Here is a 26,439-nt window from a genome sequence, read left to right as displayed (position 1 = left end):
GTTAATCCAATAAATATCTGCTGACTAAAGGGAATCTGCCATCCTCCAACACCACAAGATGGTAAGCTAAATATTTTTAAACCTATTAATGAATTATCAGGACATTTCTGTCTTTCTACAACCACTTGGGACTCTTATCTGGATTTTTCCACTCCATCAGAAATGAAATGTCAAGCTTGACTATCAAGGACTGCCCCTGGAAGTCAGATAGGAAAAAAACCTCTTGTATTACACAGCCTGCTATGTACAGGAACTGAAACCCCAACACAGGGTAGTGTGGTTCAATGCCAGACCCTCCCACAAAGAGCTTTTGAAAATAAATGTGAATTTCAGGGGCAATGCTGTGCCCAGGCAGTGCTACCTTGAAAGGCAGAGTGCTGGAGCTCTTACCAGATTTGGAGGTAGGACTCCTCCCAGAGAGCAGGGGAAGAGCATACAAATGCTGCCACCTTCTCTCCAGCCAAGCTAACCCTGCACTTTATTGACACTGAGGTCCTCCCTGCAATGATAAAAGACCATGCTGACCCCTGACTGCATCTCCCAAGAGTCACCTTCCCTCAAGTGGGTTCTTACAGCAAGAAAACAATCTTGAGTGAGATGAGATCACGGATGCCAAGTGCCCAGTACAGCACCTGGATCATGGCAAGCACTTAACGAATAAATGTGTCAGGGATAGAAGACGGGGAGAGTTAACATGATGGCAGGCCATCTTTGGCATTATTATTCTACACAGCTGCAGGCCTCCTTGACTACATGGAGTTTCTCACTCCATACAGACCAACAGAAATTAACCATACCAGGGCCTACCAGTTATTTACACGGTACAGTCTGAATACATTATAATTCAAGATGCAAAAGAGGGAGGGGCCTTGTGTCCAAATGAAGCTGCTTCTCCCTCGGAACAATTCTTCTCAGCTGCCTGTGGCACCTGCTGCAGGCGCTGTGGACTGCTCACCTCTCAGTAAGCAAAGCAATGAGGAAAAGGACTGCTGGATGCCAAGGAAGTCTGCCACTGCGACCCTGTCCCCTCCTCCCACTGCCCAAAGAAAAAGATTAGAAGTCACAGAGAGAGCAAGAAGATTTGACCTTACACACCATTCAAAGAACTCATTCCTAGAGAATGCTATTTTTAGTGAAATGGCCCACACATGAGGCTGAGGGCCTGGGGAGCCCATGCCGCAGAGCACGGACGAGCAGGCACGGGGCTCTCAGTTTGCAGTGCATTAGCCCTTCCGGGACGGGGAGGGGTGACCCCTGGAAGCTCCCTTGGGGAGTGAGCATCTGTCACGGGGCTGTTTCCCCCAACTTGGGGAAGGGAGCCTTGACTCAAAACTGGCCCAGAGACTCAGGATTTAAAGCCTCAGTTTTGTGAGGTGTAAAGACAGCATCCTTATCCTCAGAAACTAGTCTCAGGATGGTGAACAGGCTCTCCCAAGTGAGTCCTCACCCCAACTCCAGGGAGATAAACTGTCCAGAAGTGAATATTCCCACTCCCTGCCCAGCACAGAGACCTGAGGTCAGCTGGGCCGAGGCGCCCTTGCACTGAGAAGTCACACTGCTGTGGAAGGGAAGCAGGGACCCCACAGCCCCGACCAATTTCTCACATGGGTGAAAACTGGAAGAAAAAGTTCCCTACCAAAAAAAAAAAAAAGCCAGAAACATAAAGTCAGTCCGACCCGTAGCCAGTGCCTCCGCCCACTTCTGGGCGGACCCCAGAAAGGCTGCAGGAGGAGGTGCCTTTCCCAGCCCTCTATGCGACCAGAGCTGGGAGACGGAGAGCCTAACATCCCACGAGCACAGGGAGCGCAAGGGCTGGCCCTGGGCTGGGCTGGGCTAAAGGCATCTGCAGGTTGATCTGAACACTTTTCTACCCGCTGGCCCTTTCTTGAACACGTGCCAATTTTAGAAAATATGGAACAAGGATAAATGAACTGGTCAGAAAGCTCAGGAAAAAAAACAGGTGCAAACCAGAGCCAATCTCCACCCACAATGTGACAAGCTGACCTAAGGATACGGAGGAGGCGCTCCAACAGAACCCTGGGAACGCGGGGCAGCGCACCTGGAGGCGAGAAGGCAGCGGCCCTTTCTTCCTGGTTCGCATCCAGCAAGAGCAGGCAAATTTCTCACACAGTGTGGGATCGCAGTCCAGCAGTCCCAGGAAGACGGGACTGGCTGCAAAGCTCCTCTCCCCATATTCCCAGGGACCCCCGTGTGCCCAACTCTTGCCACCCTCTCTCAGGTCAAAGGTTAAAACAGTCAGCTTGGAGATTAAATCTTAAAAGATGATGCACAAGAAACACAGTGTTAAAACAAAAAACAAGCTGTTGAACAGCAATGTGACCTCATGTTTTTAAACATTTCTGGGGACAGTATTAGCAGAAAATATAATCCAACTATTAATGCAGATTACTTCTGGAGAGCTGGGATCATAAGGGACTTTCTGTTACATACCTACACAGTATCTGTTTATAATAATTTTTTTATAGTGAGCAAGTGTATTGCTCTCATACATTTTTTTTTTTTTTAAATTTTGGCCGTGCTGCACAGCTTGCAGGAAATGAACCCAAGCCCCCTGCCTTGGACCCCAAAAAAATACTGTTAAGGTGACAGGCTGGCTGAAGTGGTCCCCACTCATAACGTTCACACCAGTTCCTCCACTGCAAGGCTCTGCCTGGGTTCCCACTGTGACACTGGCTGTGAAGCAGCAAGCGAGCAGCCACAGAGACTTGGGGGTATGGACGGCCTCCCCGTGGCTGGCGGAATGCCAGCTTCCAGGCACTGCCCCTCAAAGTCACGATGCAGTGTTTTATTTGCCTGGATGAGCACAGTGCTGAGACACAGGAGATGGACACAGAAACAGGACACGATGACGTCTGACTCTGAACCGCACGGGCGGGCCTGACAAACAAGCTTCATCTGGAATACATCTGAATCGGCTGCAAGTGACTGCCCGGACTACCATGTAGAAATGGGGTCGTGTGGTAACAATGTCTACCATGAGTAAGGCGGGGTGAGGGGGTGGTCAGGTGGCAGCGCAGACTTCCCCCAAGAAAGTGCAAGTTCAAGACTTACAGACATGGCTGCCAGGGGGAGGGATGGAGGAAGGGATAGTAGGGAGTATGGGATGGACATTTACACAGGGCTGAATTTAAACTGGATAACCAACAAGGACTACTGCGCAGCACAGGAAACTCTGCTCGATGGTATACGGCAGCCTGGAGGGGAGAGGACTTGTGGGAGAATGGATACGTGTGTTATATATGGCTGAGTCCCTTTGCTGTCCGGCTGAAACTATCGCAACACTGGTAATTAGCTATACTCTAATATAAAACAAAAAGTTTAAAGAGAAAGCATAAGTTCAGTATAAATCAGTTCAGGCTGGGGAAAAAACCTGATCCATAATTTATTCATTCTCCAAAATGTAAGCGAGTCCCTGCGCCCACTTCACAGCTGCGCTCTGTCCAGGGAGGGAGGGGGTGGCACTGCTGCCCGCCACCGTGTCTGCGGCCCGGCCTTCGGCTCACACAGGAGCCACGTGACGATGAGGCGGCGGCCCGGGTGTCAGAAGCGGGCCAAGGACACTGGAGAGGCACAGACAGCACACCGCAGAAGGGGGCAGTCCACAGGACAACTGTCTAGACTCTGCACAAAGAGTCAGCATTAAAAGAAGGAAGGCAGCGAGAACCGTTCTCAACCGGAAGGGACTAAGGAGGCAATCGCTAATTGCACTGTGAATACTGATAGGATTCTAGCACAAAAAATTCAGCTAAGAGGCAGTTTTAAGTCAACTGAGTACATCTGAGTCAACACAGACAGCATAAGAAATGCTCTTGAATTAATGCTAATATTCTTAAAGAAGTCTGAGCGACAAAGAATTGATGCTTTTGAACTGTGGTGTTGGAGAAGACTCTTGAGTCCCTTGGATTGCAAGGAGATCAAACCAGTCAATCCTAAAGAAAATCAATCCTGAATATTCATTGGAAGGACTAACGCTGAAGCTCCATTACTTTGGCCACCTGACACGAAGAGCTCATTCATTGGAAAAGACCCTGATGCCGGGAAAGACTGAAGGCAGGAAGAGAAGGGGGCGACAGAGGATGTGATGGTTGGATGGCATCACCGACTCAATGGATATGAGTTTGAGCAAGCTCTGGGAGTTGGTGACGGACAGGGAAGCCTGGCGTGCTACAGTCCATGGGGTCACAGAGTCAGACACAACTGACTGAACAATTCTTAAAATTGATAATGTTACTGCAGTTATGGGGGGAAAAGTTCTTAAGCTTAGGGATATATCCTGAGATTTTCTGGGAGTAAAGTGACATGGTATCTGCACCTCACTTTCAAATGGCTTAACAACAATACAAATTGCGGGGAGAAAAGGTTAAAGGGGCAAAATGGTAACCACTGGTGAATATTGGGAGATTACTGTACTATTCTTTCCGTGGATTTTACCATTTTCAAATTTAAAAGTTAGGGAGGAAAGAGAAGAGTCATAACTCGGTAAAGCTGACCAGCAACAGGAAGACCAAACACACTCCGGGTGAAGCTGAGCATGACGAGCAGCCCACACGGAGCACTTCCTCGGGCCAGGCGCCACACGCGCTGCCCGACGCACAAGGCCCCTGAGCCCCAGCAGCCAGGGGGCCAGTCCCGCCATCACCTTCAGTTCACAGATGAGCGGGTGGCAGAGCGGAGATCTGAACGTGGTCTAACTGCAGATCTGAAGCGATGTATCACTCTTCCCAAATGCCTCTCCCAGCAGGAGAAAATGCTACAGGGGCTGGACAACAGAGGAACGGCTGAATTATCGGTGATACAGCCATGTAACGGAACACTGTACAGCAATTAAAAGTCGTATTTCACAGGGTGTTTAACGACAGGGGAACATGCTCACAAAACAATGTCTGGTTTAAACAACAATGGATCTCAAAAAATGGTCCTTTGATACAACTCTTAGTTACTGAGTCCTTTTTTCTGCAGGGACACAGGAGGAAGCTGGTAACCTCAGGGCTCTTCAGCGTCATCTGGGTTATGCTGCACAGTTCTGGAGAACCATACTACCACATAATCCGAGTGATGTCAAATCAAACACCTATCACGTGCACAGGGGACCCCCTGCTAGCTCAGCTGCCAACAAGTCCGCCTGCAGTGCAGGAGACCCCGGTTCGATCCCTGGGTCGGGAAGATCCCCTGGAGAAGGGAGAGACCACCCACTCCAGTGTTGTTGGGCTTCCCTGGTAGCTGAGACGGTAAAGAATCCGCCTGCGATGTGGGAGACCTGGGTTTGATCCCTGGGTTGAGACGATCCCCTGGAGAGGGGCACGGCAACCCACTCCAACATTCTTGCCTGGAGAATCGCCATGGACAGAGGAGTCTGGAGAGCTCCAGTCCAAGGGTCACAGAGAGTCAGAGACGACTGAGTGACTAAGCACACACACAGGCAGGGAAATAAGACTATAAGGTGACCCATCAGAACACCCACAGTGGTTCCCATTAAGTGGAAGATCAACGAATCTTTAAATTCTTTTTCACAGTTTCTGCCTTCTGTTGAATTTTTACAACAAACACGCTTAGATTTTAGGTAGCCGAAAACAAGTTCTTTTAGGAAACTGAGTACTCAAAGGACATCTGCTTCCAGCGCACATTAAGCTCACAGATACCACATCTAAAATTTTTCTTGAAATTCTATAAAAATAGAAATTAATGCCAATGAAGGGAAGCATGTGACTACAATTTGTGACTAGAATTTAAGGGGAGAAGGTAAGAAAGAAGAAAACAATGGAATTACGGTATTCTAGGTTGAAAACCAATCACTCCACCAACAACTAGCGGACATTGTGTGCCGGGCTCTCAGAGTCCGGAGGACAGAGAATCCTGTTCTCAGGACTGAAACGTGCTGAGCAAAGCTGCCAGGGAGGTTACAATCCAGGGGCTCCTGTGGGTGGAAGAGTCTTGAAGAATGAGGACAAGTTCCAGAGGCAAGGAGGGATGTGGGACACATTTCAAACCACACAGAGGACATACGCAGGGCAGAGAAACGCAAAGAAATTCTGCCCTGGTCACACCCTTCTAATACACTGTGTATTCTTGTAAAACAATTTTAAAATTAATGCCTGCAGTCGTATAAAGCAAAGAAGGGGGAGGGAGGGAGCGAAAGAGGAAAGGACTGAGGGAAGAAGGCAGGCAGACAACCACGGCAGGACTGTGTGCAGGAGGGAGGAGTTGGCATCTGGGAGGCAATGAGGAAGCAAGAGGTTTGCAGGAGAGGGACTGTCACAGAACTGGGATGGACCGAGGAGGAGGGTGATGGTGGAGCAGGAGAAACGAAGTGGAGGAGACAGAGCCAAGCGATGACGGAGGGGGAGAGACATACTTGGGAACTGATGCAATGAGTCAGAGAGGACGCTCAAGTTCCAAGCTCTGGGGTGTCAGGGTGAGCAATGCGGCATCTAATGGAACTTTAAGAGAAGCAGAGGCTCAGTGGGGGCTGCAGGTGACCTGGGGGCAGGGCTGAAGAGGTCACGCCTGAAAGGACTCTTGGGTGAGAAACAGTATTGAGAAGTGCTGGATGGAAAAAAAAGCTAAGCCCAGTCTAAGAGTCGGGAGAACCAGGATGGGAACGATAGATCGAGCCCACTGAGGTGCTAAGCTAGGGGGCGCTCCCCTAGCGGATGACTTCAAGCATTTGTTGCTACCACAGGCGAGCCAGTCCAGTAGCCCAGTCCTAGGAGGCTCCCCTGAAAAGGGAAGCGCACCCTGACAGGAGAATCCTAACCAATAAATAAAGAAGGAATTAGAGCGATCGTTGTCTCAGGGAAGAAGCATCAATGGATGCTAAAACTATGTGTGTGTGTTAGTTGCTCAGTCGTGTCTGACCCTTTGCGACCCCATGGACTGTAGAGGACCCCAGGCTCCTCTGTCCATGGGATTCTCCAGGCGAGACTATTGGAGTGGGTTGCCATGCCCTCCTCCAGGGGATCTTCCCGACTCAGGGATTGAACCCGGGTCTCCTGCATTGGCAGGAGGATTCTTTACTGTCTGAGCCACCAAGAAAGGTGAAAACAGTAGGAGAAAACAGGTATTTACACAGTCTCAAAGCACCTCCCTACAAAGTACTTATTCAGGTAACCGGAGAAAGAGTAGCTTTACAGTAAAGAAGCCCAGCAGACACCACCACCTTAATCAAGGGATCAACGAGAAGACCTCCAGTGACGGGACACACTGACAACACACGCCACTTGGTATGATGCTCCGAGGACACAGCCTCCCTTCCCTGACGTTCCTTCCAAAAGGTCAACCATAAGCCTAATCGTAAGGAAACATAAAAAAACCCCCAAGTTGAGGAAGCTCCAAATGACTAATCTGTGTTTTTTAAAATCATCGAGACCATGAAAAACAGACCAACTGAACTGTTCTAGATTTAAGGAGACTGAAGAGACCCCATGACTGAATGCACCGTGTGGCCTGAGATCAGCTTCTGCACCAAAAAAGGCTCTGCCTTTTGCTATTACAGGATGTCGATGTGGCAACTAATGAAATGAATAGGTTAGTACTGGGTATTAATGTCATAATTTTGATAACTGCATGGTGGTTACATAAAGAGAATGCTTTTAGGGAACATCCACTGAAGTGTTTAGAAGTAAAGGTGTATCATGTCTGTGGCTTTCAACCATTTCAGAAAAAAGACACAAAGACAATGCAGGGCAGGGACCCATGAGACAGGCAATGTGGTAACATGTTACCGTTTAAGGAACCTGGAATTGCAACTTTTAAATTTCTTATGGCTTACATTTTGGTAACTTTCTTATAAATCTGAAATTACTTCAAAATAACGTTAGGGAACAACCCCTCTAAATGATACAAACTATCTCTCTCAAGTGTTGGGTCAACAAGGAGAGGCTTGAATTACCCAAACTTGCTTCCTGCACACTTTCTCCCTGCCCAAGGCAGAGGTGCAGGACGAAGCTGATATAAAACCAAGGTCAAGAGAGTGGACCCTGACAAAAGGTTCTGGGTACAGGAGAAAACTGCGGATCTGTCATAATTATGCAAAGTCAATCCTGGGGTGACCGAGGAAACCCTGGTAACAACTCAAAGTCTACAGAGCACATAATTTGAAATCCAGTTCCCCTGATTTGGCACAACCTGAGTAAATATTAACACCATCACTCAGCTTAATATGCTACTGAAATTATCAGTAGGCTGTCCATACCACACAATACTTAATATCATTACAGGTAATACCAAAATTAGAAAGAACACATAGAGAGATTATAATCTGTACTTTGGTTTCAAATTAGTACAAACCTGTAATATTCTTGAGCTCAACTCCTAAAGCTCGAGAATCCACATAACCATGTGCCCACTATACTTCCTCCTCAAAGCTCATCAGGTTTTACAGTATCCAGGAGAAAATCAAGGGACACAAGGAAGCTCCAGGGATTATAAAAGAAATGCCAAGAATGGGAGCTCCCTGGAGGTCCAATGGTTAGGGCTCTGTGCTTTCACTGCCGGGGACTGAATTCAATCCCTGGTCGGGGAATTAAGATCTCATAAGTCATGGGACATGGCCAAAAAGGAAAAAAAATAGTGTGTGGGGGGGCGGAAGGGAGAAACGACAAGGAGACACATTACGTTAGAGGAGCTCTAAACGAACAAAATACGTTTTTTTAACACAGGTAGAATTTTATCACTTCAAGAGCAACACAGAAAATTTTAAGACAGTCAGCATTTGTGATAACACCGAGGTGTTAATGGAATTGGAAATGTAGCTGCTTGATAAGATGGTATCTAAGGATTCATTTTTTTACTGCAGGAAAAAAACTATCAATATATGAATCTCAGGTACCTGACTGATGGCCAACTACACATTTCTTCTGTTCAACCAAAATGTGTTACTATTTGTGTCCAGAACATCGTCAAGGTCACTGATAAATGAGCTTCTTTCCCTGCTGAGAGACCTAGAGGGACAGACAGGCCGCACGCTAGACAGGGGGCTGGGGATGCGGGTATTCTAACCAGCTTCAGCTGCGGTCCTGACGGCATGGCTGCTCTCCTCCCGTGCACCCAAAGGCCTCACAACTACACGAAGATGGAGGAGCCCCAAGTCCAACAGCTGTTGGGATTACTCGGCACCTTCTCGGAAAGCATCTCACGGAAACGAGACAGGATTCCAGAATCTCCAGATGGCTTACCCTCTAGCAAGCAGCCCGCAGACAGTGGAAACTGTAACTTCTCTGAGGTGACATTTACCTGTGGCTTCAATGTACTCGATGCATCGCTCGATGAACACGGGAATCGGCTTCTCCGGAGTCACCACAGTCGTCAAGGGCACCCCGAAATAGTTACTCTCCCAGGCTGCCTTTGCGATCGACGGCCGGGGCTTGGGCTTTGGTTTCTGTCCAGGAAAGAGGGAAAAAACACAGGAAAACAAAGTGAGTCTCAACACACACATCAGACATCAGTAAGGCTTCAGAGGGGAACTCACAGTGGCATGGAAACTTAGAAAAAAGACTTCAAGTGGGATAAAGAGACTCACCTACTCATCTCATTCCTCCAATTATCACATAAGACGCTGGCAAGTTGCCAAGCAGTCACACCTTGAGTGTGAAACTGCATTATCAGAACAAAGGTGTTTACAAGAAACAGGCCATGTTTATTTAACAACAATGAGAGGACTGGCCAACATCCTTTATCAGGCATGCAATGGAGTAAACAGGAAATATTCCAAACATTCCACACAGATAATAGATACTATACACTCAAAAGATAGCTAAAATCTTTTTAAAAGATTAAAAAGTGGAATTGAAAACTAGTAATTTCCTCCTTCCAGACAAGAGAGCACACGTTCTGCTGCAAATTCCCAGGAAGAACTCGCTCTCATCTATCATCCTGGGGTTAATTCCCAATGGCTTCTGCACTGGGAGAGGGTGAAACCAACTAATCAGACATGACAAATAAGATGACCCTTCGTTCCTTCCTAGAAGTCACCTCTCTCAAGGAGTAGGAGCAGGAGAAGCAGCAACAGCTACTGGAGCGCTCACTACGCACCAAGGGAGTTCCAGGTACCGCTTCTGTTCAACCTTGCGGCGTTCCACTTAACCAAGGAAAATGTCTCACAGGACCTAGCAAGTAAGTGACAGTGCGAGGATTCAGACTCAGGAGGGTCTGTCTCCAAAGTCCATGCTCATAAACATTACTGAGATATTTCGCTCCAAAATTATTCAAATCTTTTATTTTGAAGATTACACGAGGGAAAAAAAAATGCTCTAGACCAATGCTAAGTTTTCTAAAGCTACAGAAATATACCTGAAATTTTGGCCTGTTGTTAAAGTATCTACTGAAGAGGAGGATAACCAAATAGGATCAAGGTAAAGGCACCCAGGTATATCTCTAGCAATTCAGTTTTATTAACAAATTAATGAGACCAGAAGGGCAGGTTTATTTACCAATATGTCCAACTTTTAAAAGTACTTAGGGATCTTTGGATAAAGTCCACTAAAGGGGACAGCTAATTAGCTTAAATAGGTCAGTATCGATCGTTCCCTTTCCTCATCCTGCTCATCCTCATTCCTTTTCGTATCCCCTTTACATGGGAATAAATCACTTCCTATTTAGTCTGAGATTCGCTGAGGACTTCCTCTGCAAACGTGGCAAAAAAAAACAAAAAACAAAAAACAGGTGAGAATAAAATGCACTCAAAAGAACAAGGCTACTCTGGGTTGCTGGCTGATACGATCTGATATGACAGACCAAAGGCCAAGTGGTCCAACCCGCATACATCTCGCCAACTGATTTGGAGAACTGTAATGCCATGTGAATGGATCCAAGGGTCCCAGAGAAGAACCTGCTCTCCACACAGCCCATCCATCCCTGTCGCTGCAACATGCCCATTCCCGGTGAAACCACTGCCACAGTCTCTCAGCTTGTGGGGCGTGGCTGCTGCTATCTCCCCGTACAGACTGCCTGAGGCAAACAGGCCCTGACTTCACACTTTTTATCAAAGAAGTATGGAAAAGAAAGTGACTTACAATTTATCTTCACATGAAATAACTTAACCAACCTGGCCTCTCTCCAGCATCTTCTACTTACATGAAGTACAACATAACATAAAGGATTTAAGCTTCCAAATCTAACAGAATTTGGGTCTGAATCCCAAGTGACAGGTTCTATGTGGTCAAGCTGCTTAGCACCCCGGGGACAGTACCCTCCTCACAAGGTGGTCCTGAGGGTGAAGTGATATGATGTACTGGAAGTGGCTTGGTGCCCAGAGGACACAGTCCGCCCAAGAGTGTGAGCTGTTACTAAAAGAGAAGGACTGAGCGTTTTCCATCATTACACACAGCAGCAACTGGACAACAATGAGTCAACTGAGGCTCTCTCTTAAGGCCGCAGCATTTAAACTATAAGCTGCAGGATCTGAACACACAAGGAAGACCATCTGGATTTAAGTGGCATTCTTTTGGCCAACCCCAATCCGGCAGAATCTGCCAGTCGAAACTACCATAACAATACCATTGTTCTTCAGTAAAACCTTGAGGCTTCCAAATAAACTGCTGTTATGGAACGGAAAAAAAAAAAACTTTAAGAGAGCTGCCAGGAAGCTATTTCTAATCACTATAACTCCTCTGACCACAGTTCTAGTAAACAGACAGTAAACGTTAATGTCATACTTCCTCCACCCTCTCAATACTCGAGCTGATGAAGTGTGTTCTAACAGTTTAAGTTAGCTAGAAAATTTAACTTCCATCACCTGAACTAAGTACCGGATTCTGTTTTAAATTCTTTATATGTATATTTCATTCCAGATTCACAACTGATCTGTGGGTACGGGTGTTTAAAACTCTATTTCACAGATGAAGAAGCTGAATCCCAGAAAAATTCAGTTATTTGCCCCAGTCAGTTCTGGCTACAAAACCTGCACCCTTAACCACTACGGTTCATTACCTTCCCCTGAAAGTCCTTGGGATATGGCGAACAAACGGATGACTAAATAAATGACTGAGGGTACACTGACAATCTGAACTTCTAAAGGTAATAAAGTCTCACATAAAATACACCAGGGATGTTTAAGCTGCTCAAAGAAAGAATGGGGCATGATGACAGCTATTTCAAACAGCTACCAGGGCTATTTCATGGAAAGAGAGCAATTATCTTGTACAGTCATGTTGGGAGAGATGAGACAAAGACGAAGAGGCAATTTTGGCCAGAGAAGTTTAAAAAACAAACAACCCCTCCGCCCCAGCTTTAAAAAGGAGAGACTGCTCTGTCAATGTTCAGAGCAGAGGCTGCAACCGACAGGCAACACTCATTGTCAAGGAGACCCTGCCGTCAGATGGAAGGCTAAATTAGAGAGCTGCTCTTACCCTCTCACCTCAGAGTCTAATAAGATCTAATCAGGCTCAGCACTCCAAATTACAAATGGAATGTGAGCTCTGGCAACAGCATCAGCTCCCCTTGTTGAATGACCCGACGTTCACTCTCATTCTCTCTAAGATTTAAACAAACTCTGCTTTACAGAACGCCAAAATATTCCCTTGAAATAACTGAAGGCTCTCTAGGGTGTCACAAAATCAGGCAGGGATTCTTGCGCAACTAATTCCAAACCTTCTGAGGAAGGAAATCAAGACTGCGGTACAGGCCAAGAGTCGGGCAGGACTGTTGCTATGACAGGCAACACCGCAGGCATGAAGGGTTACTGGGCACATGTCGAGATGGAAATGCCATTCTTCTGAGTGGTCTGCCAGATGTCTCAGTCCCAGGTCAGACATGTGTCGCTCATCAGGGCGTCGGCAGAGTGCTCTCAGCAGCAGGTCCTTGGAGAGAAGAAAATAACGCCATCCCAACAGCTATCTTCCTCTGGGCTCGCTCATTAGTGGGCTGGACTGAAAAAGCAGCCAGCTAGAGGAAACCAAGCCCTGAGAATAAGCTACACATCTGCGTGTCTAAGTTTAGAGTCTGACTGGGTGCAAAATGGAAAAATAAGAGGAATTTATCAGGAGTGGCTGTGTGCTACACACTCTGTGTTAGGCGATCTGCACTTATCTGAAAGCTCACAAACACCCTTCAAGGTAAGGGTTATTAACCCCTTTCTACAGATATGAAATCAGGGGCTCAGAGAGATTCACACTCAGCACTGAGAGAGCCAGGGTTGAGAGGCCAGTGACCTACGAACGTCAAAGCCTCCTGTCCTCTCTCCTTTGTGACCCACCTCCATGATGAAACGCCACTGACATAAACGAGGGACTGGGTCAGCTCAAAACCTCTTCACTTTGTCCTACGGATAGGCATTTTTCGAATAAATAACATAGTCCATTGTTCTTCATTTCACAGTTTCCTTAAAAACCTGTGAAGTTGTTTTTTTTTTTAAAGGAAAAAAATTTTTTTTCCTTAAAAGAAGTTTCCTTAATGCCTGACTCTTAGGCCTGATACTAACCAAGTAGCAAAGAAAGAAAGAAACCAACAGTTTATGCCAGTGTTGCAGCGCGGAGAAATAGTGGTTGGAATCTGCCCCTGGCCTCTTGGCCCTTCCGAAACAAGAGTGTAAAGGGGAAACTCCTGCTTATGGGACAGTAAGCCCAGCCCACAGCTCCTCCAAGTTCACAGGGCAAGAAGATTAGAATGCCCGCCAAACAGCAAGGAAAAGCCAAGAGAAGGTGCCCTTCCACCCGTCTGTAAGATGACTGGGTTCTAGAGCCACATGCGCAGCTGACACATGAATAAAAACCGTTTCCAATGAAGCACAAGGCCAATGTTTCTTCATAGTTCTTCAAGTTTAGCTGAGATGAGGACCCTCTCTGCGGGCAGAGTATTTTTCTTCTGACACTGTGCTGCTCTTCCTAGGATGTGAGGGACTGAGGCTCAGAGCGTCTTGCTCATACTGACAGTGCTGTACCACAGACTCCGCTTCAAGAAACACGTGAGGGAACCAACTCCCTGTGTCACCCTGTGCGCACTGGACAGGGAACAGGCGTCCACACACACAGGACCGGCTTCCTAACGGGCTAAGTTCCGAGCACACAGGAATCTACACAACCTTCCTTTTTTCAAAGAAACTCATTTATTTTCCTTCTGGCTGTGCTGGGCCTTCGTTGCTGCCTGTGGGGTTCTCTGGCTGCGGGGCGCAGGGGCAGCCCTTCGCTGCAGGGCACGAGCTCCTCTCACTGTAGCGGCCTCTCGTGCCGCAGAGCACGGGCTCTAGGGCTCAGGCTAAGCAGCTGCTCCGCATGAGTTTAGCTGCTCCGCGGCACGTGGCATCTTCCCGGACGAGGGATCAGGCCCGTGTCTCCTGCACTGGCAGGCAGATTCTCATCCACTGCACCACCAGGGAAGCCCCTACCTTTCCTTCTCAATGAATTATACCCAACGTCACATAAACAGACCAGCAGCAGAGCTAACATTCATTAAGACCAAAGTCCTCTCTCACCCTCGGTGAATTTATAATCTACTTGCATCAGAGAAGATGTGTATCTACCGCAAGCAAAGGTGGTCTAGACACCAGATAAATACCAACTGAATCACAAAGGAAAACCAGTCTCCCACTGCTTCAATGGGAGTTCAACCACCGTTTCTGGATAAAGAATATTCTATCTTCCACGGAAACAGCAGGAAGCTGTGTAGTGATCTGAAACTGTCAACTTCAAATATTCTCTTCCGGTCTCCATAAATACCCTTATCCATGTCAAATTACTTATCCAGATTTTAAGGTCAGAAAATATGGTCACTGGAGTTGTAACACCTAACACAACCTTCTAAATGCTTGGTAACCTACCTAAGAAAGTAAATAAAAAACAGAATCCAGCCTGTGTCTTTCATTTTTCAGGAGGAATGTCATATACAGAACATAGTCTGGAATTGGGACAGTGTCCTCTGAATGCAGCAATTCTCCCCTCGAGAGCGAAAGTGATACAATAAGCGAAGCCCGAGAGGGTCACCCATATGGTTTGCCAAGCTGTACAGTGTCCCACCCTGAACAGACTGCAAATTGGGCGAAATCTTAGAAAAACCTAGAGATGCTGTAAACTACATTACCCCAGGTTTTCCCAAAGTGTTCTCTTGCATTCCATATCCAACATTACAGCTTTCTGACTGGTGATGATTCTTGCATATTTCCAACACAACTTCCAAAGGACCTTTTCAATTAAGTTATTCGTTCATGCCCCAGATGTATTCTTGGCTGGCTGCTGCTCCCGCTTCTGGCTCTGAAAAAAATCTAAGCCCAAGTTTAACAGAAAACCCAAGGATGGAATTGTTCTTACTGGCAAACCCTATTATGAAAGCACAAATGCTAAGCCTTGCCTCCTTCAAACCTGGAGCTCTTCATTTAGGGATGAACCACCGAGCAGCCCAAAGTCTCCCAGCAGCCCCAGGCCTCACAAGATGGGGAAGGAAAGAAAGGCACATCACCCCTCAAAGGCCCCAGATAAACTTAGAGACCATTGCTTTTTGCTCCACGTGGGCGTGAATCTGGGTCAATCCCTGCTGAATGGCCGATGCGACAGGAGGCTAAGCAGAGAGAAGGGTCCACTAGTTTCAGGAAACGTTCATAAACATTCCTGCCGATTCGCCACTCACTGAGTCTAGACTTCTCAGAGTTGTGGGGCTCGGTTTTTACCTGCTAGCCTCCTCTCAAATACTGGATAAAAAGTATTCAGAAGGCCTTTCTCTATGGAAGCAGAGGTGATTCCCTGACTCGAGCTGAAACAACCTGAGTTTCTACAAAGATATGTCAGTATCACTAGGCAGGAGAGAAGAACAAGTTGACTCAGTGAAGATCAGAGCAATTTTCTGTTCTTTGGAAAATAGATTTAGGTTGCCTATTGTCACTTTTCTTTTTAAAGAACAGGTGTGCTAAGCTAAAGCAGACAGTTAAAGATAGCCTATTTTTGTCACCAAAAACAAACTACAGCAGTTCTTTGGGCTTAAAATAAACTGAGAACCGAGTGACACCAGTTCAAAACAATTTCTCCAAGTTCCAGTTGCTATTTCAGCGTCTCCATGCCTTTTTTGTCCTCTATTCAAGCAGACACTGAGGCTAGAAACAAACTATCACGCTGTTCTTAGGGGCAGTGTGGGGAAATAGATGTTTCTAGATAATAACCAGAGTCCTTTGTCTGAAATGAACAAGCTGACTGGGTTGACTGAGTGCTCCAAGTGTGTGCCTGGCTATTGAATATTACCATCTTTCTCAGAGACTGGACTCTAAAAACCCACAGAAAACAGAAGCCAGAAGACTGGGGTTCCCAAATCTCAACTCCTCCACTTAGTAACCATACTAACTTGGGGGCACTAAATGAGCCTCAGCGTCCTCATCTCTAACACCTGGATTTTAAAAAAATCACTTCCTTAAGACTGGTAAGAGAAACAGATGGTGAAACAATGGATGTGAGAATGCCTGGCACTGGGCCTGGCACACAGGAGGTGCCCAGCGAATGCAGGGAAGCACATGCAAAGCCTGCCACAGGCCCACAGCCTCTGCTGTTCTGCCTGGTTCTCTCACTCTGCGCATGCCACGTTTTCTCAGCTCCAAGTTCCACACCTTTTTCTCAAAACTTTTACCCCAAGAAGCCTCCATGTTCACTGACTTTTGCCTCCTACTGCTGCTGCTACGTCGCTTCAGTCGTGTCCAGCTCTGCATGACCCCAGAGACGGCAGCCCACCAGGCTCCCCCGTCCCTGGGATTCTCCAGGCAAGAACACTGGAGTGGGTTGCCATTTCCTTCTCCAGTGCATGAAAACTGAAAAGTGAAAGTGAAGTCGCTCAGTCATGTCTGACTCTTCGCGACCCCATGGACTGCAGCCCACCAGGCTCCTCCGCCCGTGGGATTTTCCAGGCAGGACCACTGGAGTGGGGTGCCATCACCTTCTCCAGACTTTTGCCTGCTGTACTCCTTAAATCTCAGTCTTAGGACTCCCGTGGTGGTTAAGAATCTGCCTACCAGTGCAGGGGACACAGGTTTGATCCCCAGTCCGTGAAGATTCCACATGCCTCGGAGCCACCGCACCTGTGCAACACAGCTGTGGAGCGCACGTACCTGGAGCCCGTGCTCCGCAACCAGAGAAGCCATCACCACGAGAGGCCCATGCACCGCAATGAAGAGCGGCCCCTCTTGCTGTAACCAGAAAAAGCCCTGCGTGTGCCAAGCAAGACCCAGTACAGCCAAAGATAAATTATGAAGAAAAAATAAGTCTCAGCTTTATGTATCGTTTCCTCAGGGAGCTTTCCTGGATAGCTTGCCCTAGTTGAGGGTAAAGTTTCTTGCTATACGATTCCTTAGCACCCTGTCCCTTCACTGTGGCCACGTCCAAAGTGCATGTAAATACACGGATAAAAATCCATCTTTCTCTGTTATGGTAAGCTAAACGAACACAGACACAACTACCACACGTACGATATTCAGCACAACGCCAGGCATACAAGTGCTCAGGGAACGCCCATGCATGGAGTCGAATGCTTCTTTCCTAAAAGAATGAATGGACATGTGCTTTGGAGCAAGCGTGCATGCGTGCTAAGTCGCTTCAGTCGTGTCCAGCTGTTTGCGACCCTGTGGACTACAGCCCGTCAGGCCCCTCAGAGAATCCCATGGGATTCTCCAGGCAAGAATACTGGAGTGGGTTGCTATGCCCTTCAGGGGATCTTCCTGACCCAGGGATCAAATCTGCATCGCTTATGTCTCATGCATTGGCAGGCGGGTTTTTTTTTTTTACCACTAGCGGCATCTGGGAGGCCCTTGGAGCAAGAGCATTTCTTTTCAAAGAAAAAATCCTTTCAGGAATCAGAAAATCCAAGGTCCAGTCAGCATCCCAATACCATTTTTAAGATCAAGGTATTCATCTGGCCTTAGAGAGCTCAGAGTAGGGCCAGCCTCTTCTGAAGCACATACTGGGAGTCTTTCCCCGGTAGGTTACAAAGAGCTCATATTTCACACCATTCAGCCTGTCAAAATGCAACATCCCTCCCGGTCGAGGGAGCAGTCCAATTCCCCAGCTGGTTTTTATTCACACTAGAAACTTTAACTCCGTTCTAGGCCTCACAAAATGAGAGCTGTGTCCACACAAAGCCACAACAACCAGCCAATTCACTGAATCCGATGAAATAAGCCAATTCACCGGGGGGGACACAAACTGTCAAACTGGTTACTTGGTGCCTTATAGACCAAACAATGCGTGATTGAATTGGTTTGCTTTTCAATAGGTGTCTTGTCATGTGGTAGCTAGAGTGACTGAAAGATTTTCTTTATGATTCTGTTTTGTCTATTTTTTTTTAAACACAAAATAAGAGCACACCAGACAGAAGGGTAAATAGCCAATAATGTCTTCTCTTTAAATCTGTGGTCAAGTACACTGAATTCAGCAATTTGAGCTTGCCCAAACAGTACATTTTGTGGACCAAGGCACCCCAGCCTGTTTTTTGGCTTTAAAATAAGACCCTGCTGCTCCTGGTCTCCTCTTTGCAAACGCACGGTGCTGGGAGACAGAGACCATGTGCAACGACAATCCCTACGGACAAAGCGTCTATTCATGGGCCCCACCGAAGTGCAATCGTAGATTTTCAGTTTCATTCAGCTGAGTGCGGAAGGCTCCCGCTATGAGGGTGGGTTGCTAAATGGTTCAGCTGGGAAAAGGACCTGGAATGAGAGTGAGCTTCACAGTCTGCACTTTCATTATTAGAAACGAAAGCCATTCCCTGAACTCCAACTCCAGTTTTACAGTAAAGAGCTAATCCAGCATATCAGCCAAGGGCACTGAGCAATTTTTCTTTCTCCACATGACACAGGTACCCAGAGCATAGCTTTTTTGGGTGTTGTTAGGCTTGTTGCTAAGGTAAGGGCTGAGAAAGCAGCTAAGTGACATACAGGGTTAAAACTTACAGAAAAGGGAGGGACAGTGTTGGGTCCCTAAAGCTCTCAGCTAGACCAGACCAGTGTTCTCCTGTCCTTGAATTCAACATGCCTATTTTCACCGTTAAGTCTTTCCTTTCCTCACAGCACTTCTTCAGTTCTACCCATTCTTCAAGGTCAAGTTAAATAACAGCAACGAATGCTCATCTGGCACGCAGTAGGCTGTGTTTTACACGCACAGTCTCATTCCACTGCTCGCACCCTACGAGAAAAGTGCTACTGCTTGGCTCCTCTTGCTGGAGGGATGTGGAAGGTGAGTCACATCCCCAAAGGCCCAGCCGGGACGAGGAGGAACTGGTGGAACTGGCATCTGATAGAGGGCCCCCGCCTCCCAGAGCCCGAGCTCCCCATCACCGTACACTGCATGGCCTTAACCGGCCCCAGCATAGGATGCCTGCTCCCCTCGCCCTCAAGACAGGCCACCTATTTTCAGAAGCTGCGTGCGTCTCGCTGCCTCCCCAGGTGCTGCAGCGTGGGCCAGAGTGACCTGTGCCATTTCCCCAGCGGTGTCTGGCTGCGGGAGGGACTATGTGCGTTGTCCCCATTACCACCTGGCTCTCCCCTCACTTCAAACAAATGCTGCACTGCTTTGTCATGCCAATGAAAGTCAGAGACCAGGCTCCCCCGCGTAGGGGGTTTGGCCCTCTCGGCCCCATGGGATCTTGCTTTTCCAGTAGAACAAGTGTCAGTCTGATTCCTTAATGGCAGCAGATTTTAATAGGTTTGTGCCAATCAGGAACAGAATCAAGACTCCGCTTCTCTCTGCATTAGGATGACAAAGCTGCGAGGCTCCTTTTAAGGCACCATTTTCCAAGGCAGGAAAAGACATTTTCACCTTTTACTCACTCTTTCCAAAGGATACTCCTAAATGACTTCTGGCACGCTACTGCTCTGGGGCCAGAGGTAATCGTTTCTGTTTGACTTGAAGAGGTGGGGCCCAGATAACCAGGAGGGACGGGAAGCTGGTCACTCCTTGCACGCTGACCCAGCAACCCAATATGAGGCAGTTCTAGGTGAGGAGATGCGCGTGACCAGCACGGAGGCGGCTATCTCAGAGGTCTCTGTAGCCAGCGGTTCTCTGCAGAACCTACTCTTTAGAGCACAGCTTGTTTCAGGATGCATTTTACAAGCATTATTTTCAACAGTATTATAAATGTGGCTAGAAGTCAGAAAAACAGTTCCGATCCACAGTATGGTACTATGCCACCTTCCTCATTCCCAGGTGTGCAAACAGCCCCCCAATTAGAAGACTGCCAGCATTTCGCTAAGCTGTGCTGGCAACAGTCTTCACCGGGAGGAGAGGAAAGTCGCAGCGTTCAAAATGTTTGGATTCCAGGATCATCACACAGGAGAGCTCCGGGGAAACACTGGCAGGCTGCTCAGGCTACTTTCTGGTTTCTGAAATAAGAACTGGTTTCCACTGGCCTGCCCACTACCAGCTTTTAGAGAACAAAAAACTGATGGCAGATGAAGGCTGGCAAAAGTAAAAGCAAAGCATGGGGAGAGCACAGAGAAGAATGTCCATGTTATTTATCAACTTTCAGCGCAGAATGGGAGGGGAGCAGAATGCGCAATGATACTGCCCTGCCCCTCTGACGCTCAACAGGCCAGAGAGCTCTGGAAGCTCTGGCCATGGCGACAGAGGAGCAGGCTGTACGCTATCCGGGAACAGGCAGGGTGTGGACAGGCTTTCCCTGTGAGGGCCACGGCACCACGTTCCTCCATCTCCAAGGGCCCTCTCAGCCAATATGAGCTGCAGAACTGGCCACCAGGCAGCATTCTACATCAGAATTGTCAGCTCTCAAAACAGCCTGGACTCAAGAGGCCTCTGGTTTGGTCTATCTTGCAATGATGAAAGTTTGGGACAACCTTTCTTCCAAAGTTCCCTGAAACACTTTCAGATACGTGACTTTGTTCTCTGCCATTTCACAGCAGGGAGAGGACCAAAAGCTTTCAATGAAGAGATACCATCCTGTACACCAGCGGTCCCCAACCTTTTTGGCACCAGGGACTGATTTTGTGGAAGATAATTTTTCCACAGACTGGGAAGGAGGTGGGGATGGTTTCCAGATGATTCACGCACATTACCGTTAGGGTGCACTTTATTTCTAATCCAATGTCGCCGCAGATCTGACAGGAGGTACCAGCTGGCAGCCTGGACACTGGGGACCCCTGCATACACAATGCTGGGGGAGGGCCTGTGTGTAAGAGTTCTGTTGTGGTGTCTCACTGACATGGCCTCCTCTGAGAAATAAAGGCTGTTTCCCCTACTCTAACTGGAGGGAAAAATAAAGTTGGGAAATGTCAAGCCCACAAGGACAGAGCGCACCGCCCTCTACACTGCACTTCCGCCTGCCGCTGCGCTGGGGGCTGTTTTCTCTGCATCTGGCAGCAGGTCGACCTTTCCCCCTTTCCGCCCCACCTGTGGTCCCTGAATCAAATCTGCAAGTTAGTAGCAACTCACTTAAAGAGCTGGAGGGCACTTCGATTTTACAAACATGAGACAGGTTTATAACCTGCAGAGGCAAGATTATTTTTCATTTATGTAACTGAAGACCTTTCAATGATTTATGTGTGCAAATAAAATAATCATCCAATTTTTCCCTACCTAAAATGCAGCAACCTTTACAGATCATCATGGGGGAAAAGGAGTATTTAAGAGATGTATGGATGAAATGTTCCTTCCTCAGTAAAAGACTAAGGACCGTGATGCTGGATTCCAGTGTTTCAGTGAAGAAAGGCCAAGCACGTCGTCACCGGCTTGGCTGCTTGTCCAGATACCGACAAGTTCTACGTGACCTGCTCATTTCAGTAATTACCTAACTATTGTTTTTGACAGACTTCTCAGGTTCTCTCTCCAGAAAGTCCTTACCACTTGAGAGCTACCAGTAGTAGCTTTCCGAGACACTCTTACTTTTTTCCAACTTTTTATTTTGTATTGGGATATAGCCAATTAGCAACGCTGCGATAGTTTCAGGTGAACAAGGAAGAAACTCAGCCATATATATACATGCATCCATTCTTCTCCAAACTGCCCTTCCATCCAGGATGCCACACAACCTTAAGCAGAGTTCCACGCGCTGCACCGGAGTCCTTGTTAGTGATCCGTGTTAAACAGAACTGTGTGCATGTGTAGATCCCAAGCTCCCTAAATACCCCTTCTATTCTCCAACCGTGAGCTCCTTCCCTGCGTCTGTCTCTTTCTGTTTCGTAAGTTCATTCGTATCATTTCAACACTGCTTACTTTTTAAGGCAAGTCAAGGAGGAAACACACACAGAGCGGTTTTTAACCAGGCTAAGCTGTCCTTGAAAATCTTTGTCATCATCAATGAACTCTCCCCAAGACACTGTACAAGTCACTCCAAGAGCTCTAAAGTCATGTCTTACCTTAGTGTTTCTTCTTAGACTGCGAAGAATATTCCTCCTCCTCGGGTCTTCATCAGTCTCATATGGAATGACGGCATTGTCTCCTTTATAACCCTGGGATGCCTGATCCTCCTCTTTCTTTCGGATGGGCCCAAGCTCGTCATCGCTCCCCACGCTGAAGCTGGTTCGGTAACTGGCAAACCTCCCCAGCCGGCTGCATCTCGTCCTGTACAGCACTGGCTTGCTCACGATGGATACCTTGCGGCCCCGCTCCAAGGAGCTGGTGTCCATCTCGCTGTCGGAACCATTCCCGCTGCCGTTGGACTGGGCTTTGTTGATGTTCCGAATGGTGATGATCTTGCCCTGTGTGCTGTCATGGGGCACCGAGTATATGTTTTCTTCTTCGTTCCTTGGCTTGACCACAGCGTCCATGGGTTCAGCATAATCAGAAGGATCGAACCCATCTGGAGGTAGCCAGGTGCTCGACGAGACGGACTTCCTCTGTCCATCTCTATGGCCCTGGTCTAGGTAAGACAGATCCCCCTTGGTGATTTCAAAATGGACAGGAGGCTTTGGTTTGACTGGCGGAGGTACCTTGTTGTTCAGTTTACTCTCAAAGTTGCTCATGATGAAGGACAGCCCATCATTTCCCTCCAGTTCCATAGAGAGCTTGGAATGGTCTTTGGACAGAGCCGGCAGCGGTGTGTCTTCTCGAAACACGCTGTACGACGGGGTCTCGATGTCCTCCTCTGAGTCCTGCAGGTTGGAGTTGCAGAGTGGGGAGCCTGCCCGGGGGGAGTTAAACACCTCTTCGGTGGTGCTGCAGGCCTCAGCAGCATTGTCGTACATATGTGTAGCCTCAATGATGTTCTTTTTGTCCACCACATCTTTAAAAAAGGGGTGGAAGATCTCAAGTTTATGCTGGGGTTGGCTACAGGGGATACTAGTGAACCTCCCGTCAATTTCTTGAGCTATCTCCTCCCCCTCGGTCAGCTGCTCCCGACTTAAGTCATTATCCAGGACATCTACAGCGCCGTCAGTGAGTGCAACCAGCTGAATGGGGATAATATCCTGCACTTCACAGAGAAAGGCACGTAACATAGCCAAGGAGGCCTTGCGTCTGGCTGAGTAAAACACAATGTACCCATGGACCAGTCGGCTTTTCCGGATGCTGAATGAGGAATGGTATGAAAGGATAGACAGTTCGATGCGCTTCTTGTGTAGTCCGATTGGGAGTTCAAGTAAAACAGAGTTGTTGCTTCCACAGTGGGAAGACTTACAGGTCTGGGACTGAAGGACAGGAAAGAGTATGTCGTCTGCACTAAAAGGATCCCCACACATCAGACACATGACAATCCGCAGGTCGACGTCAGCCAGGTCTTTGATGCTAGCGGTGGAACTGACCAGGTTTAAGTTACGCTTGGAGTCCAGGAGACCTTTCAAAACCTGACTGATTTGCTTCTCGTTGATGTTGCGCCCATAACCGATGCCAGCGGAAGCAGGGTCGAGAAAGACACACTGAAGTTTGCTAGCAATCTGCTGACCCTGCTGTATTAAGCTGTGCAGGGTCTCTCCACTGGTGTCTCCTCTTTTGTTAACTAAAATTAAAGTCAGGGGGAGATGGGCTAAATGATTATCTCGCCGGCCAAGTGTGGACTCTCTGCTCTTCTCTATACTCTCTACCACGTACGACAGAGACTCCTTTGAATTGTACAGGCAGAGACAACCATGGGGCTGAAACGTTGGTGTTTGGAAAGCGTTCACGGGAAGCCTAACGTTCCCTTCTATTGGCCTTAGGGAGAGCTCATACATTTTCCCGTCTATCACATACTTGTCATCATTTGTACAAAGAGCTCGAATCTCATTGGCCAACTCCCGGGCAAGGCCGTCCTTGCCCAAGATCACCAAGTTGATTCTATCAATGTTGGGGTCAGAGAGTGAATTCTTTTGATTCCGGTCAGATGGTCGGATAAACCGAGAACTAACCAAGTGCTCAATCTTAGCGTCCACGCAGGCGGGGCAGCTAGGACACGTCTCCTTGGTTGGGTGATACACAAAATGAATGTGCTTCAGAATAAGGGCATCCCGCTCTGCTTGGAGCTTCTGCAACGCTTTAAACCGCTGTTCCTCCCCAAGCACATCCTGGATGACACCCATCTTCTCCTTGCTGGGCTTAGCATCCAGCTCCAGCTCATAAAACAACTCTGAATATTCCAGCAGCAGCTCCTGAAACTCTTCCTTCGCTTTGTCTATAATCTGCTTTTGGTGTTTGCCATAAATATCCATGTACACAGATTCCTCTAGCCACTGGTAGAAATCTTCATTCATAATAAAACTGCGGGCCTCTTCCCAAGGCTTGCCTGGAGTGATGAAAGGAGAGGTCTCCAGGTTTTCTTTAAATGCCCTTCTCATCTCAGCTCGTTTCCTCTCGTTCCGTAGCTTCTCTAAGTGGGCCTCGTACAGCTGCTCTGCGGGAACGGTGTCCATTAAGTCGAAGGGAATCCGCTCATTCTCCATGTTGTCAATGTGGCTGGTGGCATCCCACGGCGTCTCCTCAAGCACAACAAACCACTTCAAGAATTCTGGCTTGGTCTCCAGCAGCTTTTTGGCTTTTATGCAGCTTAGGTGGTCTATTTCATCTAGGTTGGGGATAAGAGCTTCAAAAGCTAAGGGCAGGGCTGCCAGGTAGAGCTTCCTCCTGCGCTCAATGTGCTCATGCTTGAGGCGATGGATGTGCTGGAGAAACAGCTTCTTGGCTTTCTGAGTCCCTTCCAGGTAGACATAGTCCTGGTACTCGGGAGAGGCCTGCATCTTTCGGCTGACACTCAACCAGTTCTCGTTGTGGTTTTTCACAATGCGACTCACCAGCCACTCATATTTGTCTTTTGCTGTAGCTATCTGTTGGCTCTGCTGCTTGAGAGCTTCAAAGTACGGAATGATTTTTGTCTTTCCCCGACTCTTGTCAATGAGTTGCACTAAGGTGCTGAAAGCCAAGTCCACATTTACGTTGGATCTTGCTGAGGTTTCCACAACCTGGAGGTTCTTTTTGCTTAAGGCAAAAGTGTGCGCATCTCTAATGTACCGCTCAACACCCTCATCACACTTCGTCAGGACAACCACTATGGGCTTTTTTGTTTTTGCGAGCTGATTGTAGAGATTAGAGACGAACTTGAGCTGGTCATCAAAGTTCCTATTCATGCCCCTGCTAACATCAATACCAAGAAGAAAACCATCAATCAGCAGCTTTCCATCTGGCATTTGCTTCTGCTCAAAGTCCTGCTCCAGCCCCAGCTGGTCAGTGCAAAAGTACATGAGTTTTTCAGCTGATGCAAGCTTGGTTGCAGCGGCTCTCTTGATATACGGCTGCAGGGTCGTGCTCCGATGAGGTTGAAAAGTCTGATCATCAATGAATTCGGTCTGCTCCACAACATGCATCTTACATTCCACACAATCCTCCAGGGAACGGCTAACTTCTCCCCAGTAGAGAAAGTGGTCATTATTGACCACTCGCCCACCAAAGTCACTGGTGCTAAGGACAGAGGTATGGTCCAAATGAAACTCGTCTGCGCTCGGGCGCACGAAGCGGTTGCACAAACAAGACTTCCCAATGCCGCACTGGCCCTTCTCCTTCTCCGTCCCAGACAATCCCACCACGCTGATGTTGTAGGTGGGGATTCGGACATCTTGCTTTCTTGCCATCATCATCGTCGACACATCCTGCCACAATCCGCCACTTCCAAGATCAGATTAGTGTTTTCCCATGGACCCAAAGGCTTCCCCACATTATCAGTGGGGGCTGGCTGCCCACGAAGCAAAAGTGTCAGATCTCATAGTGTTTGTATACCAGTACGAGGTCAGTTTTTGCCACTTCTCATCACCGAACAGCCAACATTTCTTCCTAGACGGAGGGAGAGAAAAAAAGAAAACCAATCAGTATTATAGTTTTGAATCCAATTTTAATCACCAAACGAGCAAAATCCAATTTTGTTCTTCAACAAATAAATAATTATAGTAAACATCAAGTATACCAGGCCTTAAGCTAGGAAAAGCCATAAGAGCAAGTAAAGTAAGACTGCCATCTGTGTGCCTTCGAGAGGTACGGTACCACCTACTGGAGGAGGACGCCCCAGGAAGCGGTGTGCTGAGGACTAAACAAGGCCTTCACGCTCCACGGA

General features: G+C 47.7%; 1 protein-coding gene across 1 annotated transcript in view; it reads right to left on the bottom strand.

The window, feature by feature from the left end:
* ARHGAP35 (Rho GTPase activating protein 35) overlaps window positions 1–26,007 on the bottom strand; it is a 75,965-nt gene extending 49,958 nt beyond the window's left edge. Inside the window, exons 1-2 of the mRNA XM_068992141.1 lie at window positions 22,286–26,007; window positions 9,253–9,397 (exon numbers count right to left, since the gene is read on the bottom strand). Of these exons, the coding sequence (XP_068848242.1) occupies window positions 9,253–9,397; window positions 22,286–25,969 (3,829 nt within the window). The 5' untranslated portion in view covers window positions 25,970–26,007. The remainder of the gene's footprint in view (window positions 1–9,252; window positions 9,398–22,285) is intronic.
* Window positions 26,008–26,439: the final 432 nt, after the last annotated feature.

Source organism: Capricornis sumatraensis, chromosome 20 (genome assembly GCF_032405125.1).
Source record: "Capricornis sumatraensis isolate serow.1 chromosome 20, serow.2, whole genome shotgun sequence".
NCBI classification, from domain to species: Eukaryota; Metazoa; Chordata; class Mammalia; order Artiodactyla; family Bovidae; genus Capricornis; species Capricornis sumatraensis.
This window is presented reverse-complemented; position numbering and strand designations above follow the sequence as displayed.